General features: G+C 32.9%; 1 protein-coding gene and 1 long non-coding RNA gene across 2 annotated transcripts; both read right to left on the bottom strand.

Annotated features, from left to right (window-relative positions):
- Window positions 1-9,434: 9,434 nt before the first annotated feature.
- LOC126781453 (uncharacterized) lies at window positions 9,435-12,354 on the bottom strand. Its single transcript, XM_050506442.1, has 3 exons — window positions 12,195-12,354; window positions 12,081-12,125; window positions 9,435-11,542 (listed from the first exon to the last, which is right to left on the bottom strand). The coding sequence occupies exons 1-3, from the start codon at window positions 12,274-12,276 to the stop codon at window positions 10,980-10,982; spliced, it is 690 nt and encodes a 229-aa protein (XP_050362399.1). The 5' UTR covers window positions 12,277-12,354; the 3' UTR covers window positions 9,435-10,979.
- A 1,553-nt stretch (window positions 12,355-13,907) lies between these two features.
- On the bottom strand, window positions 13,908-15,112 carry LOC126781462 (uncharacterized). Its single transcript, XR_007670630.1, has 2 exons — window positions 15,010-15,112; window positions 13,908-14,446 (listed from the first exon to the last, which is right to left on the bottom strand). It is a non-coding gene; the product is annotated as an uncharacterized LOC126781462 (long non-coding RNA).
- Window positions 15,113-15,906: the final 794 nt, after the last annotated feature.

The raw sequence follows: 15,906 nt of genomic DNA, 5'->3' as shown, positions 1-15,906 counted from the left end.
CAGGACATTATACAAACTCTTTTGTCAGAAAATTAAGAAATATTTTTATGTGTACTGATGATAATTTAAGCTAATATTAAGTTAAGTATGTATTCATTATCAGTATTTGTAGGAGTAGGTTAAGACAAAATTGAAATTGAATTTATAGTATTAAAAATATATGATATATTTTTAGAATAAGGTATGGTACGCCTCTCTCGAATTAATAATGTTAATTTTTTTTTATAAAAAATGAATGAATATGAACTCATTGCATATTATTATATAGAGAATATATTATGAATCAATATTATTGTGTACATCTCGAAACTGAAGGTTCTATAGCATTTTAAAATCTCTATAAAATGAGGAACTAATATTTAAGCGCCGAGAATGACCATCAAATTGTAAAATCACATTGCTACACAATTGTTAATGTTCGCTAATGTTCACTATTTGTAATAATAATATTATTATTAAGGATTTATCACTATATCGCTCTTAAATTGCGTACAATTACGCAGTATGTCTACACAAATAATAATTACGTTATTAACATGTCCATCAAGACGGTCTAACTTTGGCGTATACAGCCAATGAGCTTATTAGTGTTGGAATATGAGTGTATCTATCAGAAAAGCCGAGATGGCCTAGTGGTTAGAACGCGTGAATCTTAACCGATGATCGTGGGTTCAAACCCGGGCAATCACCACTGAATTTTCATGTGCTTAATTTGTGATTAAAATTCATCTCGTGCTTGACGGTGAAGGAAAACATCGTGAGGAAACCTGCATGTGTCTAATTTCATTGAAATTATGTCACATGTGTATTCTACCAACCCGCATTGGAGCAGCGTGGTGGAATAAGCTCTACAACCTTCTCCTCAAAAAGGGAGAGGAGGCCTTAGACCAGCAGTGGGACATTAACAGGCTGTTACTGTTACTGTATTATCAAGATCGGTCTGCTATCTTTATATTATCATCAATAATAACTCATTTATCCTTGGTGTAAGTATATCGTGTGTTAGTTTTTGTCTACCTTACATGTTATTAAGTACATATCCCGGTGTATATGAAAAATAAATCATTAACTGGTAAATTAAAAGCTGGAATACAAACAAAGAGTTTCACTTTTTATAATTCATTTCGTGCTTATCAATCAATCAATCAATCAACAGCCAATCGTTGTCCACTGCTGAACATAGGCCTCTCCCAAGGTGCGCCAAAGCTCCCTGTCCTCCGCCTTCCGCATCCAGTTGGTGCCCGCCACCTTCTTAAGGTCGTCGGTCCACCTGGCTGGAGGGCGCCCTACGCTGCGCTTGCCGATTCGCGGTCTCCACTCTAGGACTCGTCTGCTCCAACGGCCATCGGTCCTACGACATACGTGACCAGCCCACTGCCACTTCAGCCTCCTAATTTTGCAAGCTATGTCGGTGACTCCGGTTCTTTTCCGGATAATCTCATTTCTGATCTTATCCTTCAAAGATACTCCGAGCATAGCTCGCTCTATAGCACGCTGAGCGACTTTGAATTTGTGGACTAGTCCCGCAGTTAGTGTCCACGTTTCGGCACCGTATGTCATGGCAGGTAAGACGCATTGGTTGAAGACTTTCGTCTTCAAACATTGCGGTATAGACGACTTGAGGACTTGACGAAGGTTGCCAAATGCTGCCCATCCCAAGCGAATTCTTCAATCGGCTTCCTTCTCGAAGTTGTTCCTACCGACTTGTATTATCTGTCCTAGGTAGGTATATTCACTAACAACTTCGAGAGGTTTCCCCTCGACGTATATCGGTCCCGGCACGACATGCCTATTGAACATGACCTTGGTCTTGTCCAAGTTCATACCGAGACCGACACACCGGGAAGACTCGCCTAGGCTACGCAGCATTTCGGTGAGTTGTTCCAGCGACTCTGCTATGATGACGATATCGTCGGCAAATCGAAGGTGTGAGATGTACTCGCCGTTTACATTGACTCCATACCTAGTCCAATCCAGCGTTTTGAAAACGTCTTCCAACGCGTTGGTGAACAGTTTCGGGGATATTACATCCCCCTGTCTCACCCCTCTGCGCAGTTGGATCGCCTTCGTCTTACAGTCCTGGATGTGGACAGTCATTGTAGCGGCGTTGTACAGACATCTCAGTACCTCGATATATCTCCAATCGATATGACATCTCTGCAATGAGTCGAGCACTGCCCAGGTTTCGATGGAGTCGAAGGCTTTCTCGTAGTCCACAAATGCCATACACAGCGGCTGATTGTACTCTTCGGTCTTCTGCACAATCTGCCGAACAGTATGGATGTGGTCCACGGTGCTGTAGCCTGATCGAAAGCCGGCTTGCTCTGGGGGCTGGAACTCGTCAAGTCGTCTGGCGAGACGGTTCGTGACGACTCTTGAGAACAGCTTATACACGTGACTCAGGAGGGAGATTGGTCTGTAGTTTTTCAAGAGGGTTTTATCACCTTTCTTGAAAAACAGTACCACCTCACTCCCGCTCCACGTTTCCGGGGTCTTGCCATGTTGGATGACGGAATTAAAGAGGCTTGCTAGCTCTTTCAGGACCGGAGTCCCGCCTGCATTAAGCAACTCTGTTGTGATTCCGTCATCTCCCGGAGCTTTGTTGTTTTTAAGCTGTTCTAGAGCCGCCCTAATCTCTCCTTGGTCAACGACCGGGAGCTCCTCGGAGTAATGGCGCATAAGAGGGGCGCGCTGGTCATCAATACTGATTCCCACGGGTTTATCCGATCTTGAAGAGAACAACTGCCCATAAAACCTCTTCGTGCTTATAATCGTGAGGAAACATGAATGAATCGGTTGAAATTCTGTCACATGTATATTCGTCAATATAATACGCCCAAAACCCTTTAATTGAGATTTTTCGTTTTAATTGGTATTGAATTTATCAAGAATAACATATGTAATATAAACAAAATTTCTTGCCCAATAGAACACTTGATAGCAAGTGTTATTAGTGAATATGATTGGAGATTAGTCTAAGTCAAGTGCGGATGGCGCAGGTAAGCCGTGTGCGTCGCGTGCGCCCCGCCTGTGTAAATGCCTTACACTTTGTTGTTTAAAAGCAATAGAGATGCCATGAGATGTTCATGCTATTACTTTGCAAATGAGATAATATGGAATTATCGCACTTTTTTTAAACGTTTACTTAAACATTACAACGAAAAATGCTTTGATGATTATTAAGATTTGCAAAAATTTATTTTGTGGCTTTAAAACTTAATTTATGCAGTTAGTGTTGCTAACAGAATAAAAAACTGGAACCAACTTAAAATTCAATTGCAAACATTTTATCCAATAATTCAGTTAAAAATCTAGTTATTGAAGTACATACCAAAAAGTTCACACTTTATTTTTAAACTAATCATACATATATGTGAAATAAAAAGATGAATTAAATTATATATTAATTAATAAAAACTTGTCTTTTTAAAAAGGATAACACTAAAAAACGTTAATTAAAAATTAATAAAGTTCAAAAACAAAATATAATAACGTCTACTCCATAGCTCCCCCATACAGTATTAAAGGCATTTGATCCCTGACTTTTAATGCTTCACCCCGGCATTAAAATTATGTGTATATTTGTATCACGCTAGCGATTGTAGGGCCTCAACAGCTACACAGTGAAACGAACACCGCCCGCCAAGGTCTTCACTTGTACTCATTACTTTATTATTTGTGTGTTCATCGCTTATTTACCTACTCCTTAAATTGTATTCTTAACAATGATTAATTAATTGATTATTTACATAGGTACATCTTATTTTTTGTTTCATTTCAATTGTTCGGTAAATATTTTTACAAAAACAACCCTTTAAAATAAATAAGAATACTCCACCACCCACTTCTGGGTAAATACCTCGTCTCCCATTGGCTTGAAAGTCATTCCTCCACGCTGCTCCAGTGAGGATTAGCGGATACACATGCAGAATATAAACAACAACTGTTCATAAAATTTAAATGTTGTTTGGCGGGATTTGAAGACACGATCGTTGTTTAAGATGAACATGTTCTTACTACTGGACTGGCACTCCCTCTTCTACAATAAAAAAGAACATAGTTCTATTTCAATTTCCATTTTGCATTTTAGACTTTTAAACCAATAATTTTAATTCATAATAAAAAAGCTAAGAGTAACCTAGTAGCCGTAACCGCTTAGTAAACTACCTCTCATTGTACCTACTGCTCGACTTACCGTTGAACAATCGCTTTCATATTAAAAAAAATGTTATAGAGAAAAATCAAGTAAAAATAATTATAAAACATTGAAATTCCAAAATAACCTTTATGCTTTAAGTACAGTAAATTAAAGGATTGCAAAATCTCATATTTATATTTGATAACAAAAATAACAATAAGCCTCTGGCGTTAATTACACGGAACCCGATATCATTCATTAGAAGATCCCTAAATTATTGCGCCAGCAAAATTCTTAATTATATATCTTAAATTTCTAAGTAAAGTGTAGCCCTAAGCGCCGACGAAACAACAAAATAATATGTTTGTAAACAACAAAATTTTACCGTTAACATTAATTATACTTTTTGATAATATTCTGCCAGAGCCATGATAAAGGCTTGATCGGTTAATTCGTTATTAGTGTCAAAACTATGCAAATTTTATATGATATGGAAATAAAATTAAAAAAAAGGTTCCAACCACCAATATCAGGTAATATTCTTAGGACTAGGTCGTAAGTAACCAAATTACACACTTCATAAAGCTCGAGTTAAACGTTTAGGTAATGCGTTAAAAGAGGAGCTCATCGCCCTTCCAATTAGACGGATAATGACGGTGTTCAGTTGGAGTTATTAATTTAATAAATGGGGGAGGTCGGGTGACGCGTCAGGTGCTTGGCGCGTGGCACGCGACGTGATGACACCACGCGCTGACATGTTACACTTTAAAATAACATCCAGCGATAGATTACCTTTGTAATCTTTATCCACTCCAACAAACATCGAGCAAGGAATGCTTGGCGAGACTCTATTGTACAAACTGACTATAAAAGTACTTTTATTTATAAAAAAAGTACATTTATAAAACTAATATATGGTTCTAACACTTCTTTCACTCAAAGAAAGCTTATTTTTCAAATGAACCGCATTTAGAACCGGTGAGGTACAAAGAATCACACACTTTAATTTATACGTCTGGCTTGCTTCAGTGAAATTAATGTGGATTTGTAAGAAACAACCAAGACTTCTTTCATAAAAATTTAATTCTCTAATTCATCCATCTATAGCTTGCTCTCCGAACGAGTAATTACAGTAAAAGGTCTTAAGCATGAATGTTATGACGGCGTTTATGAAACGTATTTCAGAGTAGGTATAACGATTCATTCACGCTTCCTTTTTCGGCATCTGAATGCCCGCCACACAATAAATTTTAGGTCGAAAAGATCTTTTATGAATTTTCAGACGGCCCGCCACCTTTGGAAAAACTTAATGTTCTTTTTCACACACAATTAAGATTAATTAATAGCCATAAGTATCATCATCAAAAATTCCGTTATGTTAAACGATATCAAGTTAAACACACGAGAATCTGTGGATCGAAATAATATGTTACTCTTTTTGTATGCTCGAAACATTTTCGGTGTACAAAATTAATTTGGGAATTCAATCGAAAGTCTGATAGGTTGCTTACACACGACGAGCCTTAACATTTGACATAATGATAATTCGAAGGGAAGAAGTCGAATTTAATAGCAAGTTAAATGATACGTGCCCTGATTGGAAAATGTATGCTTATTCAGGTCGACGAGACCTCACCCTCCCGGCCTCCACACGGCTGATTTGAAATGAATGGTAATAATGCCCGAGAATCCCGCTCGCATCGTTTTGTATGATTATTCCAGATTAATTATTTGTCGGAATTTTGTTGGCTAATTTTTCGGAACAGGATTTTTCCGCTTTGACTGACGTTTTAATTCCAACTCGTCATGGGGTGATCGGAATATCTTTTGTATATATGTTATACCTTCATCTATGCTTTATTACTTGACGGTGTCATGCGTTTCATAAGTATTTCATCTTTAAAAGACTCCAAACTTGTTTCCAAATAAAAAAAATATGTCTCCTTTCAAAATTTGCATTAATGTAACCTTTGCGTTTGTTCAATACCAATATGGGACTACCTTGACGCTATACTGAATACAACATAGAATGCATCATAAACAAAAAGTTATACCAATATATTATATAGACGAATTAGGAATCGTCTCCTTTTACGAACTCGGTATTAAAAAACTTTGTAACTAGTACTTTTTAAATTTAAAAACAAAACCGTTTTTTGGTACTGATACAACAATTGTCATCAAAATCTACAAAATTTATACAAACAACATTCATATAAAAATATCGGTCCCCTATACTTTCAGGTCGGACATTTAAAAAGGCACATGATCGATTTACCAAAGCACATTCCCATATCAGAACGCTTATAAAAAGCCCGTAGTTTTGCTACAGAATCACGTCACAGAGTCCCGAGGGCCGACTGATGCGAATATCAAATCGCTGCCACCCTCGCGCTGAATAATACTCATCCATTAGACGAGAGGGAAAAACGACACCTATGTCCATCATGTACATACAGATATTGTCAATACCTATGAAACCGCTTTTTACCGGATTCGAAAAATAAATTTTGTAACTTTATTATTTTAAAAAAATAACTCCACGAGCAATACAGATAAGTATTACGTATCGTATAAGGCTGTAAGGGTATATAATTATTTCATATACTTATTAACATTAAATATTACATTGTAAGCAAGAATACTATGTGGTTTATTAATGTATTTCAATTAGAAATATACTATACGTCAGTTAGTGCACTACTCTCTTCATTAACGGATCATACGATTTATATTATTTTGACAGCAGAAAGTAATATCTAATATCAGAGTTGAGAGATTAGTTTAGCTTGGCAAGTAAACGATGTTTATAGCCAAACTGGACTATCCCAAGGGGCCTGAGCTGGCATTCTGACGACTGAACTAAGTAGAAAGATAGAACAGAATTAAGCGGGCCAATTATCCCGTATTGGATTTATTGGTAATCTCTGCACGAATGGGCGCGAGGGTGCGAATCGAACAAACTTTTGATGATGCCTCCGTCGGTATTATGAACAAAGTTGTTGCAATTTTTATGTAGGTGGATTTATTGTTTGCCATCCTCTTGTTTCGCCCTCGATTGTGTTTAGATAGATAAAAGGAAGCCTAGCGTTTCATTACGAACGAATCAATCTTTCATCAAATATGCTTTGGATTAGACGTTGCCTTAAACAATCGATCATAACAATGAGTCCGATTCCGTATTCATTTCAGTATTTTTGTTAAATGCCGCTTTGTTAATCTAAAAACTAATTGATAAGGGTTCAGGCTCATTTACATTGTAATTACAAACATATGTTGCCTATTGAATTGTATTTTTCAAGAAATTTTCAGAAGCTGCCTGGAGCTCTCATGCTTCGGAAAGCACGTGCTGTTGGTTCGTGAGGTATTGACGTCTGATTGAATTATGAATGTATCAGAATAGACTGTATTTGACGCATAAGTTTGTACACTATAATATCGCGGACGTAGTTAGGTAATCTCCATTGAAGAATGGCCGCTGTAACCTATATCGATCAAAAGGTCATCAATTTACTTACTAATTTAATGTATATCCTATTATTTTATCAAGAACAGAGTTGACATAATAATATTTACGGTTTAAATATAATTTAAATAATAGATATTCTAGCAGTTAAATTTTTTGTCAAGATTAACATTATAAGAATATTTTGCATCATTTATATTTACAGAAAAATACAATCAATTGGGTCCTGCCCTGGATTTCAATCTAAAACCTCAGGATTTATACGAAAATATAGTCACTAGACCAACGATATAGTTAAAAATATAAAGTATCTTATATCACTAGATTAAACGGAATATGTGTTCGCAAGATCAAAGGGATACATTTTTCCCTACAACTATAAATATTTTAGAAAAACGAGGGGTCAATCTTTAATAAATATCGACAATCGAAATTTTATTGCGTCCAGCCCCGTCCCGGCTGACCTACTATCTTTGTATCTCTACTGCCATAAGGGAGGGTCATCGCGAGATTTATAACTCTAGCCCCTGGTGACAAAGAGCCAAAAGTATGAAAAGCGACGTACGACTCAATCCCAAATATTCCTTTTTATATTCTTTAGTACGAACCGTTTCGTCTCTGTTATTTGTTACAATTGCGTTGATCGTCCCTTAAAACTATTCTATGGGCATACCGTGAATGTAAAAATATGAACCAACAATACAAATATAAATAAAGACAGTTATATTCCTCATTACAAAATAATTAAAATTATAATTAATAAAAAGAAAAGTTTAAGCTCTTATGAAGTTAATCAAATAGATTATAATTGTCATTGGGTCCATTTTTTGTTTTCCTTACTTTGTATTGTCACACTTACAATATATACAAATAATTATATATGATATTACAGTAGACAGGAAATGGTAATGGTGAGGTTACAATCACCCATAAATATTAGCACTTTAAGAAATTTAACTCATTCCACTTTCACTTCATATATATCGTGAATTCTAAGACATTATATATCCTTTGTTCCTGTGATTATCTATAACTATACTACCAAGTTAAGTAGGTAAGTTAGGGTTGTGCAAATCCCTCTGGGTATGTACCACCCACACAACTGCTAAATAGAAATAAACGATGTATTGCACTTAATGACTCTTACACTAACCTACTATTGTATTCCGGTAATTATTGTAATTACAGGTATAAGGGACATAATTTCCCAGTTCTCAAGGTTGATGGTGCATTGGCGATGTAATATTTGTCTCAAAGCCTATGTCTATCAATGCGGCGGTGATGACCACTTACCGTCAGGTAGCCAAACTGTCAATCCACCCACATGTTATAAATATTAAAAAAAATATAAACAAAATTACACTGGCTCACTCACCCTTTAAATTGTAACATAACACCACATGGTATTGATGTTTAACAATAGAATAATTGATAAGTATGACATATCTAAGCGACCAAATAATGTAAGTTAAAAACTAATGAATTCATTGTAAAACACTATTATCAATGTCAAATTGAAACAAACCCATTTTTTTCTTCCAGATCCATTCGAATACTCAAATATTGCTCACCCACGTCGTAAAAATATCCATAATAAAAAAAATAGTTTTGCCTAAAACGTCAAACGTGACAAAAGAAATTGATGTATGATATAAAAGCATATTTATGTTCTCGATATATTGCTAAAAAAATCCTCAGTGATACGTCATAGCCGTCAATCTTACATAACGTCTCATGGGTATTCGAAAAAAGTTTTTCTACAGATGGCTTAAATTGAACAAATAAACGAAAAAAGTAGACGAAAATTATATTAAAATAAATATGCATTGGTAGTTAGTAACCGTTTATTTCATTTTATTATGATATCACATCACACTTAATCAATCTTAAATACAAGGTAGTGTCATTTTTCTAATCATATTCGGTCGTACTTATAAGCGTAGTTGAGCGGGTGCTTAGTTCAACAATACTGTGTTTTCTTTCTTCAAATGTCAAATCAATAATGACAAAAAGAGCGAATTCAGTGTTTAACTAAACAGCCACTAAGCAATGTTTATAAATAAGGGCAATTATTGTTATGTTGAAAAATAGATTAAAGTTCACAACGAAGTTTGTGGGTTTGATTCCCACCCAGAACAACCCAAGCTCTGCTTACTATGGGTTCAGGTGGCCGTGTGTGAATAATGTCCCAGGTTATTACTATATTATAAACATTAATTTAGCACATATTCATAATAATTATTAATGACTGAAATTTAATTATTTTACGTTTTGTATTTATTATACATAAAAGTAATAATACATTATAATTAAAATCAAGTCACAAATATTCAAAAAACAGAAATTATCGGATATAACATTTATTTTCATAAAAATAAAATCTCAGTTACGTCGTCAATTCGACATTGATAATGAGATCAATGACATTAACAAGTCAACTATTAGTCTTTACAGTAGTAACGGTCAATAAATGTCCCTTTATTGCACAAAAGTTTATAGGTTGATTATTTTTGGGCAAGTTAATCTTCTTTGCTATATCTTAACGCATGTGTCTAATTTCACTGAAATTCAAACATATCTAATACGTTTAATACAATTTAGTTTTTTTTAATTGCTCTGAAATCTTTAGTTAATTCACAATATTGTCATACTGTATTTGATATAGCTATAATAGAATAATTAGTATGTACTGTTAGAGCTACAGGACCTGTTAGAGTTCAAAATATAGTGTAAAATATCAATGAACGCAATTTAATTTGTAATACAAATACAGCGTCTGGGTGTGGATCCCAGGTAATCAATAACGAGTAATAGAGTTTTTCTGTCAAGAAGTTCTCTGTAGCCAATATCACAAAGTCGATAACTCGAAAAGCACAAAAAGCCATTGTTACTGTGCACCTAATCTATCTTCAGTCTATGCTTCTCATTGGAAATTGAAAGTGTACTTGTGCTTGCACACGATTGTGCCTTATAGTAGCTACTGTGCAGTATTATTAGTAGAACTGTTGTAGAACTTAACATCAATTAAGACTTATCGTGATATATAGAAACATTATTTCAGAAAGCAATATCAATATCTTATGAGATAAAAGTTATTTCCCTAATTCCGTCGTTAAGTAGAATATATTGATAATTATATCAGAAAATACTCGTAACCTTTCCGATCACGAACTTACTTGGCCTATTATTTTTGCAGACAAAAATCGTATACAAGAAGTATATGTATTTAATATTATTTATTAAGAAACTACAAGAATTGTAATTTGCAATTACTTTTGTCTTCATTTTTTATTTATTTTAGTATATATACTATGTAACGCAAATAATAAATAGCAAGGTCTAAAAGTTAGAACAATGAAAGTATTTTTCCAGAAATTACGATGTTGTTTCACTTGCACCACCTGCATCGGTGGGGCTTAAAGTTACTCCTGTTGAACTTTCACCACCTGAATTCGAATCAGACGTAGAATTTGAAATTTCACTATCAGTTGAGTTAATACTGTCAGTTGTGCTGCCCTTATCGATTGAATCATCAATCGTTTGATTTGTATCACTACTAACGGTACTTGTTTCGTTTAAAACATTCGTATCATCATATATATTTGTTGTATTGCTAATATCTTCTACATTTTTTGTAACATCTTCCTCTTGTTCACTCTCAGGTATACCTGTTACCTTTAATGTCTTAATGCTAACTGCCCAAGCTGGCTTCGTTGTAGACGGGGGTCCTAATTTCCAATAAGTTTGGTCAAAGAACGATTTCGGTGTATATTTTGCCTTTTCTTTCTTATGGTAGCAAGTACAGAAACAATATTTATCTGAATATGCTATGTCGTACCGCAAATCTACGCATTTTTGGACACAAATATAGGCCTTTTCAAAATCTTTACATTCAGATGTTCTATGAAAACCATATCTCAGAGCTGGTTTAAAGGAACCTAAAAAGTTTAACAAAAAAGTATACATGGCGTTATAAATAAACACAATTTACATATAAACTTTATAAATAATGCTATAATTTAATATGTACATACATATTTGTATAAATAATGGATTGAATTTGGTTATTATAAGATATTTTTTTATTAAATAATGCTAAAATATTATCATATTTCTGTGAATTTTGTAAGTTTTATTTTTTTTTATTTTCAACCAATGCGAAAACAACTATGTAAATCCTCGTATATAACAAACTAAATCAAGAAAAACTTTAACTGATATTTTTTTTATGAATAATAGTTGTTTTCGAAATTCGTTGACTGGTCGAAAACTAGTATTCATCAAAATTTGTCCATACTATATTTTCTACTCTTTTAAAAATTTATTGATAACCCCAAAGTTTATCAAAGACAAACAGCCGAAAAGGTACTGAACTGTCTGCTCGTAGTTTCTACATTTTTTTTTCTATAAATATATGACAATGCAAGTCAAAATATTTATTTATATTAGCACACTCAGTAGTTTCATTCTACTTACTATTTGATACAACGTTAGAGCTTTGTAGTTCTGATGGTGAAAATACTGAAAAATAAAATAGGTAAGTATTATTAATAAATACTTTTATTATACTAGAATTTTTAATTTACTTGCCTATTTCTTGTGGCAGGTCCGATGAAGACTTTAATAAAAGAAAATTAAATGAAATACAAAAAACAATTACAGTGACATCCATTACTAAGACTTTCTAAATGCCTCGGTATTTAATTTTAATCGTGATTAGAAATATTAATTTACAATTTGCACAGCAAAACCTATAAAGGTGATTTAATTGTTATAACGGTTGTATAGTAGTTGCAAAACCAATAAATTGTTATTTTAATTAATATTATACTCTATGTTTTCGTGAAATTGCAGTTTTTTTTTGCAATGGTTAAAACATTTAGATACAATTAATTTAGAATAGATATTTATTTAAGCACTGGCTTTACAAGAAAAAAAATATAAACATTTTTAGTTTTTGATTAAAAATTTAAGTTAATTTCATATCTTTAATCAATTTCAAATAATAATAAGTTATAAAATTTCGGTTTTTGTGTATAAAACTCGATGTTTTTGATGATTATGAACATATTTTGATATTTGATTGTGTGATTACTGTTATATAAAAAAACCACCAAACTTTTGTTTATTTCACTTGTCGCGTTTAATATTATTATTAAATCTCTTCGCCAATTGTTAGATAATATATTAAAAGTAAAAAAAGTACCAATAAAGTGGAGAACTACTCGATATATAAATTGTTTTTAAGGATTTAAATATTTACAAAAAATACGTAAGATCTTTGGAGATTGTGTGTAATATATATTGTCCCCATAAACTTTTCTTAAATGCAATTAAAAACATTATTTTTAAGTTCCGTTGTTTTAATTTTTTTATAACAAAATTTATTGACACGGTGATTGTGTGACATTGTTATCAAGCCCCAAATTATTTTAAAATAAAAAAATCGTTTTAATAAGTTACGCGAATTGCAAATGAACTTCTCAATAATCTTTATATGTAGAATATTTCCTTTTTATAAACCTTTATTTCAATACAATGCTATATGATATATTGAATAAAACCAAAATATTTTACACAAATAGAGATATGTTTTAATTCTTGTACATATGCCTCTACCTTCTATGGGAGTACCTTGACGATCACGATGGTTATCAAGGTGGTAAATGCTGATGGTTTTTATAGATATGTCTACACAAAAAAATCTTTCGTTGACTGTTACGACACCCACAGATTGGAATGAAGTTGCACTATTCTCTTCAACCGTAAACCATACGGCCAATCCTTCTCAAATATAATATAATAACTACACATACAATCTTAAATAGTTTCAAAAGCTTTTACTTACACAAAAGCAAAGTGAACTAATAATATTTTAATAAAATCACATTAAAAGGATAATGGTGAGTTTCAATCGATTTAGCGTGAAAATTGCTAGAAATATTAACAACTAGCTGTTTCCCGTTACTCTGTCCGTGTTATTTTTTTACCCATGTATTTAATAGATACCTATGTCCTTATCCAGGTTGCAAACTATGACGATGTTTTGTGTGTAAATATGATTAAAATATATTCAATGGTTTTTTCGTTATGACGTAACAAACATACACAAAATTTCTAATATTAGTACAAACTTTCAAAGAGAGGAAATATTACCATTTTTTTATATACTATTATTATTATATTAATACGTTTTCTATTATATTAATTCTGAAATAAACTTCAATTTAAAAGAAAATGATTATATTATCTCGTAAAATATTCAAAGTTTTATTTTTATTTTGATTATGAAATGATAAAAAATTGTATCGTACAAATCTTTTATTATTTTATAATTGATGTTCATTATAATGAAGTAGGATTAGTATTGGTTTCTGGGTTACTCGTGTTGTTACTTTCGCTACCCGTATTATTGGTATTACTATCCAACGTGCCATCGGTTACACCTTTGTTTGTATCAATTACATTTGTAGTCTCCTCTGAAGCACTCTTAGTTATACTACTATCTGTAGCTACTTTCACTGTTGTTGGTAATGTGGGACATTCGGGTTGTGTAGACTTTGGAGTTCCAGATGTAGTGGGTTGGGGCGACAAGGTTCCGACCACGTCGTAAAGGCGCGGACTGTGCAACTTCGGTAACTTAAATGTAGTGCTATTTGTCCTCCATTTAAAAAATGGCAAAATAGTACTCGTTTTCATTTCATGACATTTGCACTTACAATGAATATCTAAACGATATATTTGATAGCCGATGCTTTTACATGCGGCCATACATCTGATTACTCTGTAAGGACAACCGCATTGGCTGTAACTTAAACCGTAATGTTTTCTAAAGTCTGAAACTGAACAAATATAAACGTACTTATATTACTAGTATTCACCCAGAGGTCGAAATTCGACCTGATAATTAACGAAACATTATGGAAAATATATATATAATAAAGACATGCAGATTTATGGCTCGTACATTTTTTTCTGCCTTTATTTCCATTTTTTATTGCGTCATTTGGTTCATACCAAAAATAAATTAACAAACATAGGAAAAAAGGTGCTGAACTGTTCTGTCATTGGCTATTTATTTTTCCACCACACCGCATTAAAGCAGCGTGGTGGAAAAAGCTCCCAACCTTCTCCTCAAAAAGGGAAAAGAGGTCTTTAGCCCAGCAGTTGGACATGCACAGGCTGTTACGGTATATAGAAATTTAATTTTAAACTTAAATGGAATTATACTTATGTACAAGGCGGTATTAATTTAATTTAAATAAATGTTAATTAGTTCATTACTAATATATAACGCAACATTTATTTAACTTGTAATGCATACATAATGGGCATAATTTAGCTTATTTTGACTTTAATAATTTTATTTCTATGCAATAAATCATAAAAAAAAATATGTACAAACCATTATGTGAGTTAATCGTAGCAAATAAAAAACCTAACAAGAAATAATTCATGCTAACATAAACTTTAAACAGGAAATTTAATGAGATGTCTTTAAAAAAACACACTTACAACATTAATTAAAAGTTTTATTGATCCATCATAATAAAAAAAAAAACATTAATTAAAATGATTATTAATAAAAATAACAAACGAACAAACTTAAAAAGTAAATAGTTGAATATGAAATAGACATTTCGAAAAATTTCTTTTTTGCGAAATGACAATTGTTTAATATTTAAAATTCAGTTAGTTGATTATTAAAAAAATAGTTCGCCGCGGCTGTCTGATCTGAAGCTATCAAAGTTCTAATTAATAAATCAGGAATGTGATAATGGCGGTGCACATTTGAGTCCGTCTAAAATTCTGAGAACCGTGGATGGTTCTATGGCCACCCAAATGATGATTTCATTATGTGTATGATTTTGATTGATGTATCAAAAGAAGTTTGGTGGCAGCCGAATTCTTTTCATAACGGACATATTTGCTTTGTTTATTACCTGGAACTAATTGATCTGCGGCGCCATAGTTTTTGAGCGCTTTCAAATCCGATTGAAGAATCCAAGACATAATATTTGACAATCCGCAAAAGAAAGTATAGACAAACTCATAATTAAGCAAAAATTCCATCGATTAAACAATTCCAATTTTCAATAATATCTTAAAAAATATTTATTTCATACAAAAACATGACATTTGTACCATACAAATAACAGTGGTTACCTATTTATTATTGTTTTTAGATTAAATTTTGATTGTTTATGCTTAAGAACATTAATAAAACAGAGAAAGACGGAATGACCAAGAGTAAGGTGACAGGTCCCCACGGTTTACGCCAACTACGACACAAATTGCGATA

This window comes from Nymphalis io, chromosome 3, assembly GCF_905147045.1.
Source record: "Nymphalis io chromosome 3, ilAglIoxx1.1, whole genome shotgun sequence".
In the NCBI taxonomy this organism is placed as follows: domain Eukaryota; kingdom Metazoa; phylum Arthropoda; class Insecta; order Lepidoptera; family Nymphalidae; genus Nymphalis; species Nymphalis io.
The sequence above is the reverse complement of the archived record's forward strand: the minus strand, read 5'-3'. Positions and strand labels throughout refer to the sequence as shown.